This window comes from Neopsephotus bourkii, unplaced genomic scaffold, assembly GCF_033783945.1.
Source record: "Neopsephotus bourkii isolate Nb327-2 ecotype Australia unplaced genomic scaffold, CSIRO-AGI_Nbou_v1 NB_659, whole genome shotgun sequence".
Classification (NCBI taxonomy): Eukaryota; Metazoa; Chordata; class Aves; order Psittaciformes; family Psittacidae; genus Neopsephotus; species Neopsephotus bourkii.
Window position 1 is genome coordinate 2,734,430 of NW_026901158.1, and position 17,365 is coordinate 2,751,794.

General features: G+C 37.5%; 1 protein-coding gene across 6 annotated transcripts in view; it reads right to left on the reverse strand.

The window, feature by feature from the left end:
* The window catches only part of DENND1A (DENN domain containing 1A), a 190,619-nt gene that overhangs the window by 130,145 nt on the left and 43,109 nt on the right, over positions 1–17,365 (reverse strand). For all 6 annotated transcript variants that reach the window (XM_061352575.1, XM_061352574.1, XM_061352576.1 and 3 more), the window contains exons 4-5: positions 9,411–9,460; positions 3,765–3,884 (exon numbers count right to left, since the gene is read on the reverse strand). In XM_061352575.1, coding sequence (XP_061208559.1) covers positions 3,765–3,884; positions 9,411–9,460 — 170 coding nt within the window. The remainder of the gene's footprint in view (positions 1–3,764; positions 3,885–9,410; positions 9,461–17,365) is intronic.

Below are 17,365 nucleotides of genomic sequence, written 5' to 3' on the forward strand. Positions count from 1 at the left end.
TATCCTCTATTGTCATGTTCCTCACCCTCGTTCAATCATGAGAAGCAGCACAAGTGGAAGCATCATACTCACTGTAATTTCAGCTATGAGGTCTTAACTATCTCCCATTATGAGCAGACCACATACATGTCTGTCCACTTGAACTTTGAGAAAACAGATTGTAAAATAAAACACCTTACTCCTTTAGTACACTTCCTCATACTAATACAAACTGGTTTATGCATTACTTTTCCATCAAAAAATGTTGAAATCCATCAAAGCCTAAAGAGTTCTGGATAACAGCACTCAGCCAAAGAGGCAAATAGAGCTGAGCCACTAAGCAACAGCACCCATAACAGAACCAACAAACCAGCTTCTGGAAACCTTAATACAAGTAGAGTTACTAGAAATGTGAAAAAGTGAACAAGTCAGGAATGAGATCTAACATCAAAAAATGAGGAAATGAAAATTAAGAGCCTCAGCATGCAAAAATCTTAAGAATCAAAATGCACCTATATACCTTAAGAGTATAAGAAAGCAGAAAAAGAAATTAATACCCTTTTTTTAATCACTGGTAGGTCATTAGGTTTCAGTAACTGTAATTAAGAGGAAACAGCAAATCAAGAACAAATTCTGAACCTCTACCATCTTCCAAACTCTTTTGTCCTAATGAAAGAACATTACCAGTTAGATTAAAGCAAACCTCTACTAACAACAACAACAACAAAATCAATTTCTTAATGCATAGCCAATAGGATTCATTTCATCTCAGCCAAAATCCTTCAATGAAATCTCAGGAAAAAAAGCTCTCAACTTTCTATGTATTCATCATTTGGAAAAGAAAATACTTCAAAACCAGATTCTACGTTTTGTAACATACTGCATTGAAAATGGCAGTCCAGAAACCAAGTCACCCAGGAGATTTTGATGTGTGATACATGAGCTTGTGGGTTTTTTTTCTAATTCACTCCATCGCTTAGAACCTCCAAAACCCCACCAGACCATCTGTGACACTGGTTCTGTGCTTTTGTCCGCCCTCTGCTGTCTGAAATGCAGACAGTTGTCACCAGTGCCACGAAGCACTCTACAACCCGGTGCTACAATACCACATTTGATCATTGTAGTTCCATGATCAGCTAGAAATCAATTAAAGAAAAAAGGAAACAGAATAACAAAGACAAAACGCAGTAGTTCTACATTAACAGAATATCGTGGAACACCTCAATGATGCAGGTTTTAAACTTAAACTAAGATACCCATAGATGTGTGTAACGATGCTAAACACATTGGGAACAAAACTATGTCAACTACCTTGAAAGCAGATTTCTAAACAGCACTGGTTAAAACAGCCAAAAAAGTTACTCTTTCAAATGGAATTGCCTTTCTGCTGGCCACAGACGCCACATCTTGGATAACTTGGATAAAATCACTGCTACTGAACTCCAAGAAGTGCTTACTGTACTTTGCATCTACATGAAAAAGTCTCACTTTAAAACTCCAAGTCCAGACCTTGACTTCTGGCCTTCCAAATACTGCCTAGCTTTAAACTGCGCTTCCTGACCTCTGAAGAATTTTTTTTAAGCACTGGCTGAGTGAAATGGATTTCCTTTTCTTCCTGTTCCTCTTCAATAACGAATCTGTGATGATGAATGTGATGAGTTCTTCCAAAGCGTTATACCATGGCCAGACCCATTAAATCTCTGACTCATAAACACATGACTATCATCTCTAATAATAAAAATCACCATCTCAAAGCTTGCTGTCATCCAACCTGTCACTGAAAAGCAAATAAACATTTTTTCATCCCCACTTGCTTTTTTGTTACATTCTGACATTCTTCAACGTGTTTTCACCCATCCATTTACCATGCAGCATCCTTTAATCCATAATGGACACTGGGAAGATTCACATCAACAACAGCTGCTGCAGACCTGGGAACAGAGCAAGTGAAACTGTGTAATGGTGATTTACATTACTAATCATCCTCCAAAACTTACTTGCACGTGCATTAATGATGAACTTTGATTTTCTCATTAGCTCACAGGAGAAAGAAGTGATAGGAATGAAACCAGGAGTTCCAATTCATCCACTGCTGTAACTGCACGGAAGTCTCTTTTTTGTTGTTTTTTGGTTATGAGTTGAAGCAGAAGGCATTTAACTACAACATAACTCCTCCATTACTTCCTGACATTCACTCAACATAAGGGAGCTGACAGCAAAGAACTCTTATCCAGGAGAGATCAAGAACGGACTCGCACTACTCCTCATTCAGATTTTCTTATTAAAGTGCTTCCCCTTTAATTTGTCATTAATCAAGAAAAGTTACTTCACATAATCAGATGCTTCCCCTATGAGAGTGAATCAGCACCCTAAAAGAGCTATGGGAATATCCTCCTGTCTTCAGTACATGGTCCCAGTTGCTGGATCGCCATCACTAATAATAGTTGAAATGTCAACCAGAGAAAAGAAAGAATGAAGATACTCAGAAAACACCTGCCTCCTACACAGTCAGGTAGCAATTTTGGTAGATTTCACAGTAATTTCTCCAAATGTCAAGCTTCTTCAATGAAGGCTTAGTTAGATCACTGCCATCAGTATAATGCTGCAGTACATGGCAACACACATCTGGTATCTTCACCAGCCTAATGCCAGCACAAATGGCACAGACACTCATTTTAAACCTGTTAATCAACTCAATCTACTCTGTGGCACTGCTGTATGCAACCCATCCTTGTACTTGATAGGTGTTCTTGTATTTTACCACATTGACCCTGAAATTCTCCAGAGGGGTCATATTCAGCAACGTGTATACAGAAGGTCCTGTTCCATCATATGCAACACACAGTACCCACAGGACAAAGGCAAGTTCTTGTTCTTACACTGGATTTTCTCATGTCAAAAGCAAACCAGAAATGACTGAGACAGATGTCTACAATTGCTCATAGAGGAAACTCCTCATTTGTGACTGATTGAGCAAGGATCAGTCTATTTATAAGATCAAATCTGAGCTATCTTTACCTGAGCTAATACTCCAAAACTTCCAATTTCTCATTAATATGCAGAAAGCACAAGGCAGACCACTTAAAACAAACCAGGCTGGAGGCCATGTATAAATCTTCAATCCATCTTAAGAGTTCTTACTGGATCTAATATATCAGTAGATCTTAAATCTGATTTTATTTGCATCACTTCTTGCAGCAAATGAAAAAAGAAAATTACAGACTGTAACTCCACATTTGTGGGAGGTCATCAAAACCCACTCTGATAGAGCCTCTTTGCCCATTTTATGTGAAATGCATTGTTCCCAGCTTCCATTAACGGTCTTTATTATGACAAACTTCACAAACCCCTCAGTGGAACAGAGTAAAGCTCACCCATACAAACTTCCAGGATGTGGAGAGCATCAGTGACATTCTCTCAGTTACTAACAGATGCTTTGTTAATAAAACTTGCATATACAAATGTCCACAAAATGTCTTAACAAGATCAGTTGTGACAGCTAAAGATAACAGCTGCCACCATGCTATGTCATATCACATAACTGCAGAGACCTTTTTTTTTTTTCCACATTGTTAACTCAAGAACATTGACTACAAACACATACACTTATCTACAGAGGAACTCGAAGTGCAAGATACTTTGCATCACTTCTGCAGAAGTGCAGTGACTCTGAGGACCAGATAGGAAAATAAGTTTGAACAGCTGGAAATTATAATTGCAGTGTAACAACAGCAAAGTCAAACACTGTTTCCTAGAGTCAGCCAAAAGCCAAACCACAGACCTACCTTAAGATACAGAAGCAGCTCTTGGCCCCAGAAGATAAGCGACAGAATCCAAACCTCTGTTTGCTGTCAATGTCTGTAAGCACAAATGTAAAGTTCTGCCCAACTTGGTTAACTGCATGGCTGAAAATAAAGAGAGCAAGAGGAAAAAAAATTAATGCTGAGCTAACTCTGTGTCAAAAGTATGCAGTCAATGTCATTGAACCTGTAACATTTCCTCTTTCAGAAGTGTTTCATGGAGAAATTAACTTTGTGAGTATACACCCTCTAGAAACTTGAATATTCTAAGTCGCCTGGGGAGGAAGGAGTGGGCCTTGGGTTGGCTTTTCCGTATTTTAACTGTGGGAGGATACCAACAATGTGTTTCTCTTTAAATGAAAATGGTCATGACTATCAACCACCGTCAGTGCAGTACTCACTGTGCAAACCAACCCCATGTTCTCTCAGAGAACCCAAAATGTTTCCTTATTACTCTTCATTTGAAAATTGGTTTACTCCAAGAGCAAGTCAATGTTTAATAACATGCTAAGCTTCTCCAACACTTGCATATTGACTTGTAGAAGCTTTATTTATCTATCTACCAATTTTGCATGTATGCCAGATACGTGATTCCAAAATGTTCAGCAGCTGGAACCATGCCAGGTGACTCTCCTTTACTCTAACAGCTAAAGAATAGTGTGCAAAGGAAGATAAGCTAAACCAGAAGCACACATACAGTGAGCTAGAGCCACCCATGACTATATAAATCATCTTGGAGGACTTTTACATGCTTTTTCATAATTAAGAATAATTTGCCTCAACTGTAAGATCTTAACAGCTCTTCAAGAATAGCACAAGTGAGCTAATAACATTCTCAAACATTGGCTCCTACTCACACCACAGGGGAAAGCATCACTGTAGGAGAGTTTGCCCAAATTGGAACAACACAGTGACAGAAAACAAAACAAAAGAAAAAAACCAAAAGCCAAGAACCAAACCACACCAACAAGCAAAAAGCCCCAAACCTGACCATTTAAAAACACATCTTTAAAAATACTGTAATTCGCATACGTATCTGAGTGCTAATAAGTGATGCTTGAAATAAGTTCAAATTAAGATGCTTTACATTTAAAGCATGGCACTTTCTGAATGCTATTTATTAACAAAATGAAAAACGTTCTTGAGATATGACCCCATTTGTCTAAAGTTAATCAAATGCTTCAGTACAGAGATGTCAAACTCCACCTAAGCCAAGCCCAATTCACCTCCCAGTTAGCAGAAATGTAGTTTTACTGTTTAACAGAAGTGTTGACATTTAGTGGTGAAGCTGGGACTGATGTAATGATTAGAGGACTTTTAGTCGAATTTCAGATCTCATAATGATCCAAAATTAACACTTATTTCAGGTTACTGTTCCAGTTTATCTTGGGTTTACTGACTCCCAGCAATAAAAGTTGAATCCGAATCTGAAAGAAGTCACTGTCCAGTTTAGAAAGCCGAATCCTTCAGTAGATTCCAAGTAGGGAAGGAAAACCATGCAGTGATGAAGATGAAAAGTGCTCCAAATTCACAGGTGAACAAAAAGACAGATATTTAAAAGCATTTCAGTAGGCTGAGAACTAGACAGGGTAAGTATCATCATCGTGCTGAAACGTGAATGTCCACAGAGCAACCATTTCCATAAACCACACTGAGCTGCCAGGGGATACCAAAAAATCCCTGACTGCTGTTGTGTTTTATCTGTAAAGCTTGGATGTAATGTTACTATGGTGATTTTAGTATGGTGTTTTAAAAGGGGATTATATGCTTAATTTTAACAAGGTTGAGAGCAGAGCGTGTGTGAGAAATTCTAGCTGACAATTAAAATTATGGAACAGGAAAAAAAATCCATGCTTCATCTGCAGCAGAGAAAAGCTTGCTTATAGAACAGTCGTGACAAGGTGGGAAGTTCCTCCAAAGTAAAACCCAAGATGCTTACATTCAGGTGATCTGCAGAAACTAAATGTGTCTGACAGGTCTTGCTCAAGTGTCAGTTGTCAGCTCTTCACGCGGAAGGATGAACTTCCCAAGATAAAAAGTTCTTTTCCTAAGATCTTAATATCAATGTTGGTTATTCATAGTTCTATTTTCAAATGGGAAGAAGGTCTATTTAGAGCTTAACAAGGTGGAAGCACCTTGAATCTCATCTCTAAATGGGCAGGCAGAAGTTAGTATTGGAAGGAAAGGGAGAGCTAGCTATATCTAACTAACACAAATTAATCCTGTTACGAAATTTTACTCAGGTGGAGGTCTTCACTCCTGCAGTTTGAAAATAGTCTCTGTCTTGATCCTGTGGCCATAAGAACAGAAATCTCATGGTTCACTGACTGGTGATTTTGGGCATATAAAAAGAATTGATATATAAAGAATTAAGAGTCTGTGTCAGTGAGTGCCAAAACCTTCAGCCCAGAGAACGGTAAGATACACAGATGATCTTCACTGTCCTAAAAATCTTGGTGTCTGATCATCATTTGAAGGGATCCAGCAGAGGCAACAGAGCATCTTCAGTTTATGCCACCTACCTCAGAAAACCTTCAGCCTTAGAAAAGACACACATAGAGGTGAACATCCATGTCCTTTCACAGCACTTGTCAAAGAAATAACATTGCTTCATGTCAAAGTCAGAAGAGCAAGACTCAGCCAGAGTAACACTGAGCACACTTCTCCCATCAGGAAGTTTCCACTGAAAGCATGGCACAACACTGCACATAACACAGAACGTAGCTACAGAAATTAAATTTCCCCAAGTAAAAGTCCTCACAAACAGGGTATAAACTGGGGACAACACCCTAGCAGGACTTGAAAACCCAAGTTCTATGACTGACGATGCTACTTTGGGCTCTGAGCTGGTGAAAGGAAACTCAGGTTAGGGTTAGGATCTACTCTTTGGTGACTAAACGGTTCTGATTGCTCATATCAGTGTCTCTTTATCATAATTCATATTGATCATTTTTCCACAGATCTTGAAGATACATCTTACACAATATTACTCCAACAGAAGGTTTTATTCCATGTTCCTAAGTTATTAGAGCAATGAGCCAGTATCGCCAATGTTATATCAAGAATAATTATTTTACAACCTCTCAATATTGCAGAGATTCTAATACTCAAATGGTCGTGGCCAACAAGGCACACAAGTTACCTGGGAGTAGTTGCTAAGTATTTGGAGGGCCTTTACTGAAACCACTTCAGTGTTTCTTTCTCTTTTTGTTCAGAATGAACAAAACTAAATATATATATATAAAAAAAAAACAACATAAACCCACCCCTGGAGACTAAGAATTACAGTAACTTGAGCTCTGATCCAACACACCACTTTTCAGACACGTACATAGGGATAAAGTCCCACTAGAGAGTGCTAGTCAACTCTGTAAGACATGACTGTAAAGACCCCTCTGACATATAACTGAAGACAGTGTTGCTTCTAGAAGCAATTTCTTTCCATCTCAATGTAGGAAACGTGTTTACTGAGAAAACTGAGGGGAATATTAAAGCACCAAGTAATTTCATTATGGGGCTATCTGCTCACTACCTTAAATAATATTTGGCTATTATTTTGTTTATTTATTATTTTAATTTTAATGTGATTTAAGAAATGTAGAAATAAATAATCAGTAGTTGGTTAAGAGTAAACAGGGACCACCTAGTGCAAATTCATCGCTTGCTGTGAAGGCTTTCAGGACCAGCCTCTAAGAACCGGTATTCAAGCCCTTCTGAACTTGGAAGTAGCTAAAAGATGAAGAACATTTTGCACTTCAGATGCACTGTATTGTTCTCTCTTTATCACAGTCACATTAAATTCACTTGCACTCAGTGATCTAAGACTACTTACCTTCTTGCTGTAACTGGCAGATTAGCTTTGAACTATGTCAAATTTATATCAAGGAGGATTACAACAACTATTTGGTTTTATATTTATACCTATGCACACACATATGCATGCATGCACACCTGTGTGTATGTGTGTACTTTTACATCAAAAAGAGAAGTATCACACACATTTCTTTCTGCTGCCATATTCTTAACTTGGGACGTCCTCTATCATCTGGAGTACTGAAAGTTGATCCTTATTTTCAAATTATTAAATTATGGGTTACAATCTCTCCTTTATGTTCAGAATGTTGGCTTACAGTCTTTTCAGAGACAGTCTGTGATATTCAGACAAATAAGCAAATCCAGAAATGGGAATCAGTGTTCATTATGTTCTCATTTGCACCCATATGGGTTTTCAATGTTCTTATCTTTCAAAATGTTATATTGCTGGGGAAAACCAAAAAAACAACAAAACAAACAAAACCCCTAGGTACAATAAACCTACACACAGTAAGCATGAGTACTTCTAGTAGAAACACAGACATTAGAAAAATGTATGTAAATACTTCCTAAGGGGAGGGAACAGGGAAAGAAAAACATGATCAGCAAAAAGTAACTCTAAATCATAAATTTTTGTGGCTTTTAAAGGTCATGCAAGTCAAGGAACGCTGGTTAAGTTGCTCATGTTGACAGCCCAGGATATCCAGATTCTCTTTTCATGTACAAAGCAGGTACAGCAGAGGCGCTGGTGTCTCCAGCTGAGCCTCACCCATGGCTCTCAACTCTGATCCACAGGAACCACCCAGCAGGTTGAAAGAACAAATCATCTGCACGATCCATTCAAGCTTTTGGCTTCCCCAAGCCCCAGATTACAAAGTGTAGCAGTGGTTTTATTATGTACACTCCTATCTCCAGAGAAGCACAGCGAGATTTCACCTCCATTTATAGACAACTATGAAATAGCAGCTGCCTAAGGAGCGAGTATGTAAATAAATATATAAATAAGGGCTCAAACAAGAAGTGATATTAGAAGCAGATGTTGATTTATAAAGAAAATCAATTTCTATGGTAAATATCACCGATTTCACTGAAATGAGAAAGAGATTTCTAGCAATTTAATCACAGCTAAGGTCAATTCCATCAATCACAACTGTTCAGTGTGTAAGCTGACCCAAGGCAACTGATTCTGACCAATTAAATGATGCTCGCGGAGGATACAAACAGTGGTGCATCTTTTCAACATTCAAACCCTTGTTCTTTCAAAAAACCATCAAAAATAACCCACAGTAAAAGCAAAACTAAAAAACCTAAAAATGACAAGAATGAAACATTCCCAGTTCCTGTCAAATCCACTGTAACTTTACAAGTTTCCTCTCCAAAATTAGAAGCCACATTAAGTGGCCACCAAATAAAGCAGCAACATTCCAGCAAGGTCAAGAGCCTTTAAATGTAAAGCATTTAATTCATAGTTCTACCCAGATTTTGGCAATTAAGAAATAAAATACACACACACAAAGCTCTGATATTAACACACATTTGACAATTACCACCCAAGCATTTTCCCAACCAAGCATTACACAGAAGTAAAACAAAATGTTCTTACTGCTGCCACTGAACAGCTCAAACTTTTAAAACTTCTTTTTTTGATGGTGCCTATAAAAACCCCAGGAAAAAGTGATTCCGAGACTATAATTTGCACTTGGGTGCTTTAAGTCACAGCCAGGCAGACAGAACATTAAGAATGGTATGGTTTTTATTTTCTACAGTGGTTTTATTGACAAGCTTATTTTCTTGTAAAGTTTGAAAAGCTAACACTACCTGTCCACATAGAAGGGGAAACAAAACTTGGTCAAAGTCTGTAGAACTTCCTGTGGAGAGAAAAAGAGATAATTTATACATCTGTTGGGACCAATAAATCTAATATTAACCACATCACACAATTTCACAACTTTACCCTGAAGAAATAAGAGACAGATGAAGAAATATGGGCTTTATCAATTACATGAAAGGAGTACCAGGCAGTCAATCATGTGAAATAATAAACATGATCAAACTTCATTAAAAATGAAAAATTAATCAAGATTCACACATGGGCAGGCAGCAGGAGCCATCCAGCAATTCTCCAAAGAGTAGGAGGAGGTTGGGTTGTTGAGTGTTAACACCTCTCTGGGGACAATCTCTACCCTGACCATATGGATCATAGTGAATAACACCAAACCACATGGGTTTGGCCTGGCAGGACCACTTCTGCTGGCACAGCTTTTGACTGTTACCTAGGAACAGAGGTCTGGGGGATTAGAGAATACTTCCTAACATCAGCAAGACAAATAACAAAAGATAAAGCCAATAGGTCTCATAGCAGGAATGTTTAACGTTGCCTACTGCTACTAGAATGAAAATCTGAGTGTTAAAAGACTGACTAAAATAATATGTATGCAAATTAATACAAACTGGTTAAACTACAAACCATTTTCTAAAAGTTGCAAAGCAGCACCACAGCGAAACTTTCAAGTATAGCCTTTGCCTGACATCAAATAAAAAGCATGAATATGAAAACTGAAAACATGCTCAGCAGTGAAATTCATCATTTTTAACTTTACAACTTTAAACAAATACAGAAACATGTCAGTCCCCAAACAGTTGTGTTCATAGACAAAAGCAATCCATTTACATTGTTCCATGATATTCAAAATTTGAATTCTATAATACTCATCCCACCATAAAGGTCTACAGAGATTTCAGACCTTTGCTACCAACCAATTCACTGTTCATTCTCCTTCACACTTAAATATTTCAGGACCTGAAATGTAACCTATATTTCTGCTTTCAGCTGAAACAAGATAACCCTGATTACATGACAAATCCTCCAAAACATTCAACACTTCTCTGATCAGTAACAATAAGTTATCACCAATAACTAAATTGATGCTTCTCGCTTCATTTATTTCTAAAACCAATGCCATCATTCAACAAATAAACTACATCAATCTAATAACCTATTCAATGAAGCAGAAAACATATTGACTCCCTTGCAAGAACATGTTCCTCCTACATAATTCAAATAAGCACACCCCACTCTTCGCAATGGTTTTCAGGCTCAACTGCTCACAGACTCCTCTTTGGAGGTTTCTTGACAACTAAAACGTGGCAAGTTCTTAAGGTTTCAGGCAGAAGCAGATATGGAAACTTTGACTTCTTGACAGTTTATTGATAGATTATTTAACAACCTCCTGTTTTTAAAGAACAAGAAAGAATCTATTGAAGAATGCCATGCAAAGCAAAGCAGTAGCCTCCTTTCCCTTCCAGCAAGAGCCATGGCAAGGAGCTAGAGAGGTTTCAGAGTAAACTCTGCAGAAATATGGATTTTGATACAAAATAATGCCTTGATAGTAAAGGGCTTATTACTGTGATTGGGTTCACCCCTGTGCCGAATCCCACTGGCTTCCACAAGATTGACTGTGTGCTGAACAACTGACTGCTTGTGCACAAAAGCAACATCCTGACAAATTGTAACTACTACACAGTTGTCCTTTACCCACAACTGAAATCCTTACGTGGAAAACGTTAAAACAAAGGAAAAACCAAACCAGACACAAAAAACCCACACACAAACCCCAGAAACTTAAAAGAATCAAAACTGTAATTGCAAGAGGATAAAGTGCCGACATTTTTATTTGCCTTATCAATGCAAACTGTCCTCAAAATAATGACTGTGCATCTAGTTTTCAGAAACAAAGCCACGTAGCTGCTAAATAAATTCTGAACTAAACAGTGTTAAAAGATAACAAGTCAGCAGTCACCCCAGAACAGCAGAATATATTCTCTCCATTATTTTGATGATTTAAATAATTACTGTAACGGCAAGTAAAAACCTCCACATAATAAAACACTTCAGCATTTCATCAGCATTGTGTTATTGTAGGGTAAGAGTGTTACTAAGAACTTACTTTGCACTTTCCTCTTGATATTAGAGCTTCCTAAACACAGAAAATGAAATTTCCACTTAAAGAAGCAATATATTGAATTTGTACCATTATATACTGCTTTGTATTTTAAAGAAAGATTTTACAGTGGTATTATTATGTGGCTTTTAGAATGTATTGCACATAATTTACCACTCACTGTGCACCGATACTGATCTGCGTTGATTTACAACTAAAAAATTGAGACTAGTCCGGGTTAACCACAGAGAAATTTTGTTGGCATTTTAACTATTAAAAAAATAATATCTAAAAATAGTTTTTAATTAACAAAACTTCTGTTCTTTTGCATGTTAGAAATACAAACACTGGAGAAATATTCAATTTTTGCTCAAGTTGCAAACTCATTGTTATGAATGTAATGCCTTTTTTTCCTTTAAAAATTGCTCTGTTTGGAAGATGAGCAATCCTACATAACTTCCTACCAGAACTCTTTAGGTGGGTGTTACTTATGGCCTACGAAAATCATAATTTCTTTACGGCTTCAAACAAAAACCGTAACAAAACCAAACCCAGAATCACTCCATGTTGGTATCCTATAATCGTTTTTATGTTCTTACCTGACATGAAACTCAGGAAGTATCAATAGACCATTTTGTTATTTTATTCCCCTATGCCTATTTTCTTAAAGAAAAACCTACATAAAATGCCTCTAAAAGCAAAACCCCCTAAAAAGAACAGAACCCCCGAATGATCCAGGACACACAGCTGAGAAGTGTAAATTACCCAGTAGCTGAAACCAGTGTCTCTGGGGTCTCACGTGCCAGTTTTCTGGATCAATCCCCAAGTTCATATTTTCACAAATCTTTTTACATGCAGTTTGATTTTTAACATTTTAATGAGCAAAAAGTGCATCTATAGCAGCCAGTCACCACCGTTAAAGTGCAGGGCATGAACTGTGTTCCCCGAGGGACTGAGCCCAGCCGTGTCACCCGTGGCTTCAGGACATACACCACCTGGTTCCTCGTCCCAAGGTTCCAACTCTTTTCATAATCAAAACACTGCTGACATTATAAACCCCACATGGGTTTTCTAAAATCCTTCCCAATCAATAAAGCCAGTACATAACTTATCGGAGACAACACAGAGCTCATTGATTAAGTTTGGTTTCAGTAGCAAAGTTTGCCAAATAAATGAGGCAGGAATACAGCGTTCAGCCCTTTTGTGTCACGCAGCGATTTATGAAGGTGAGGCAGTCTCTGAAAGGATTTCCTATGCACACACACAAGAGAGGGACTTGAGCAGTGTATAGAAAGCAAGGCTGTTAAATACACACAAAACACACTTGGCTTATGGCCCAAATTATCTATAGGTTGAGATGAAATAGTAAAGAAAGCTCAACACTGCTGAAAAATCTTGCATATTCACTTGTAAATGGAAAATGCAAGCCCTAACTTAACCCAAGGCTTTTTTCTTTTTAAACATTTCACTGTATGCTCCCATTTCTAAGTCAATGGAACAACTTCAGAGCCTCTTCAATATACAGGAATAGCCTATTTCTCTTGTTCAAATGAGCATTAGTAACAAATGTCCCATGCTGCAGCTACAATCAAACAAAACCACACCAATAAAATGAAATGGAAATTGATGGTCTAACGCAAGAACTGCAGACTGCTGCAAAGGATCTGCTCTTAGACGCACGATACAACAGATTCAAAGTGGAACAAGAAGTTGGAGGGAAAGACCATAAAATAGAGGCAGAAAACTGTGAAAAATTATAAACAATTGTGATAAATTATGAATAATTAAGGCAAAACACTCACATATTAATGTGAGTCAGAGAAAAGAAATGATACACCATAAAAACCAACAGGTTGGGGACCTGTATTTGGAAGCCTATTGGGAAACCTGGGAGAAGCCAGGATAAAGCTGACAAGACTTCCCAGAGTACTGACAAGACCTTTAGCTGTAATTCTTGGGGAAAACAAACCAATCACACAAAACAACCCCCACAGCCCTATTTCAGGAAGTACATATATTTTATAGAGGAACAATCCAAATATTGCAAAAGAATGGAGCATTGCAAATGAGATGAGTTTTCCATGGAGAGAAGAGATGGCTCAGTGATAAAAAGACGAATGCTGTTTTATTTCCTTGACCTCAAACCAGAGGTGAACTACAGGTGAGGTTGCTGCAAGTGAAATACTAAACAGAGAGGGTGGAAAGACAAATAGTTTTCACCTTATCCAGCTTGAAATACCTGCTGAATCCATGAAAGAAACATGGAATCCTCCTCACATGGAGAGGCACAGAGAGAGTTCCAAGAACACATCAACAGACTGATGAAGGAAGAGAAAGGAGAGCAACAAGGGTGAAGAAGAAGATGGTGCCAGTCAGCCTTATGGCACCAAGGCAAGTGAGAAAGGGGACAGGATCCCAACCTAACCAGCAAGCAACTAGGGATCATTTTATATGTTTAGAAACAACATCAAATTTAAACATTACCAAAATGTTACTATAGCATAAAAAAGTGCTAAGACATTAGCTGAAGAAAAATATTATCCAATTATATCTGCCTTGTACATTAATCTACCTTATAGCCACAAAGTTGTAAACTGCTCTTATATTGAATTCATCTATTTGAATCATTTTAAGCCAACAATTCATTAAATCACCCACTGCAATGGAACAACAGGTTTAAGAACACACAAAAAAAAGTTGTCAGTGCCTCCAAATAAGCAACCTAAACCTGACAACAACCCTGTCTGAAACCCACAGGGTGGTGAAAGAAAAAGCACGGAACCATCCAGAACATCACAAATGCTGAGAGCTGAGCAGAGCTGGTCAGAAATTCATGTGCATTTTCCACACAATAACAAGCACCTCAGTAACAAAACATTCAACCAGTCACTCGAACACAGCTCTGAGTAACAAAGAGGGATCAGCACATCTTTTGATTTGAAAGTTTAAACTTAAATTTGCTTTTATTATTACTGTAAGTTTATATTATCTTACATTTTTCCTAAAGTCATTATCACATATTATTCTTAATTAATAAATGCCATGGAATTATGTAGTTAACAATCAGGAGGAGCACTGCCATTCAAGCAGCTTATAAAATCCAATTCTCAAATTAAAAAGATCCTGTGTACAGAAGCCAGTGTCACACAGCCACAACAAAAAGCTGAGATTTTGCAAGATGCTGAAGCAGCGAAAGCGAAGAACAATAAACTTCAACCCCTAAAACTTCAATCCAGGCTGCTCTAGACTTTAAAGGGTTTTAAATACCTGATACAACACATTGTTTACAAAAAATAATTTCAAATACTTATGTCAAATTTCCTCTTGCATTCATTTTGTCATAATCTTTTTACATCTTACACCAGTACTGAACATTACTGAGTCTTATAATGGTCAAAATGTTTTAAGAATTAATATTAATCAGTTCTGTAAAAGAATGTTCTACCCCAAAAAAAAACAACCCCACAAACATAATTTGCTTAATAGCATTAATTTAAACTACCTTCAGTTTTATCCCTACCTCTTAAATTCAACTAGTATTCCAATACAACTCTATAGCACTAGTTCATCCATTTGCTTTGTGTTCTAAAAATCCATTAGCTCTTTTTGAGCAATTACAAAGCTTGATTTAGGGGAGGGTTTTTCTTCTACGGAAGTCCCTTCTTCTTGTACGAAGGTCAGAAGGGGAACGGTACCCAGTTTGAAGCATCATTTCACTGAAGGTAACAACTAATTGTTCTCAGGAAAATGCTGGTTTCTAAAAGCAAAGGAAAAGCCCAACACACAGATACACAATCCTGGTAAAAGGAAGAGCATGAGATAAATAACATTTCCTAAGCATATTGAAGCCTGCTATCATTTAAATATTTCAAACGTACAAAATATGTGCACAGATGGGCAACTTTTCTACTTGCATTACTAAAAACATATTTCAAGATAAAGCTCAAAATCCCTGAATTTTTTAAACCTAATTGTGACTCTGTTTCTTAGAATTCACACCCCAAGGCCAAAGCTTTCCTGCCACCAGTCCTTCAAATCTGATTTGGACATTACACGGGAGGAGGCTCCAAGCCTCCCTGAGGTCTCACTCCTTTTACAACATACGCAAAAACAGTAGATAATGGGCCTGTGCTGAATTCACTGCTCCACACAGCTCCTCCTGGGACACAGGCCTAGCAGATGTGATAAAAACTGTGTCAGAGAAGTAGCTCTAGTTTTTGCCTTAATGACAACTTCAACCTCTCAACTAATAGAACAAAAGAACAGAAACGACTATTACTTTTTGCCAGTAGAAAAAAATAATCAGAAAGTAAGGAGAAACTAAATATTTAAGCAGCTTTTTTAAAGAGATCTACATAATAAATGTCTTTAAACCCCTATAATAAAATTAAGATTTAGGTTTTTTCCAAGATGAAGGGGTTTTTAGATAACATGTAGAAAAAAAGAATTAAAAAGCTGCAGCTACTGTTGTAGGAATAATTGTTCCACCCTTAAATCATAAAGAATGGAAAAATGATTCAAACAGGCATTAAAAAAACCCAAATCAGGTCCAATCATGTGCATAACATTGATCAGTTGGTAAAGATAAGAAGTGTCAGTACCAAGAAGCTGGAATACTGATTGAATTAACTATTTTTGAAACATTTAGTGACTAAAAATGAGGAATATATTTACTTCCTTTCACTTTACTATGAAAAGATAATCACGAGTCAACTGCCCAGGTATTAGTGCCTCCAAACCAAAGCTTCAGATATCTATTTTGGTTAACATTTGCTAAATATTATAATTCTGGTTTATGATGACTGGTGCTTTCAGCCGTCGCCTCAAACGCTCTATTCAGCTACCCCTGCATACCCACTTAATCAGCAATCATTGTTCTCTGAGGCAGGACTTTGTTGTCAAGACAAGCACTGAAACCTTTAAAAAATTTCAGAACTGGCATAAGAAAAAAGTGATCTTTGTCAAACAAGGACAAATTTATGCAAATCTTTTATAAACATTCACAAACATTTATTTAGCTTTTGAAATGTTGGCCTCATTTGAGAGCATGAAAATGAGGGGGAAGTAGGAAGATGCAAAGGACAGCTTAGAGGCTGGCACACTACATAAATATTCAGAAGGAAGATTATAGGATTCATGTTAGGCTGTCTTAGGTTTCTCCAAAGTCCACATAGAATACCAAAGAACAAAACTAACGAGAAGTAGAGCAGATGTTAGACAATGCAGCAGCCCTCTTTTCCACACTCACTTGGCTATACTTCGATGCTTTCATTTTTTCTTTCAATATGGTTAGGTCATTCAAGGATTCTCCTATAGACTCTGTATTGTGGCTACAGAGCTATAAGCTGGACCTCTGTCAGCTTTCCAAAAGTTTCTGATGAAAAGGCATTATGCAAATGCTACCTCTCTTACTCTCTTTCAGGAAAAAAAGCCTCCAGTATGCAGTCATTGGAGTATTGGAAGTCCCAGCCTTCATTTCTGTATGGCTGTGTTTGCCTTAGGGCCATGCTGCTTGTTTTGACAGTGGATCCCCCTAGATAGTTGGGATTAGTCGAGCTTGTTTAGATAAACTTGAAATCAAGGCCTTCTCTAGGTAGACAGCTAGATGTAGCTACTGAGTTTCCAGCTGCCTTCTTCTTTCATCCCAAAACAACTGCAGATTCACAGTAGAGATCACAGCCACAGGCTATGTCACATACATAAGTACAAAATTAAAGGCTGCTAAAAGAAGCCTTTGTAAGTCTTAGTGCTAAAATAAGGAATCTGTACTGCATAGTTTAAACAAATTATTCAAGAAGCGCCAATAAAGGTCTGCAACGGGTAGTTAACAAG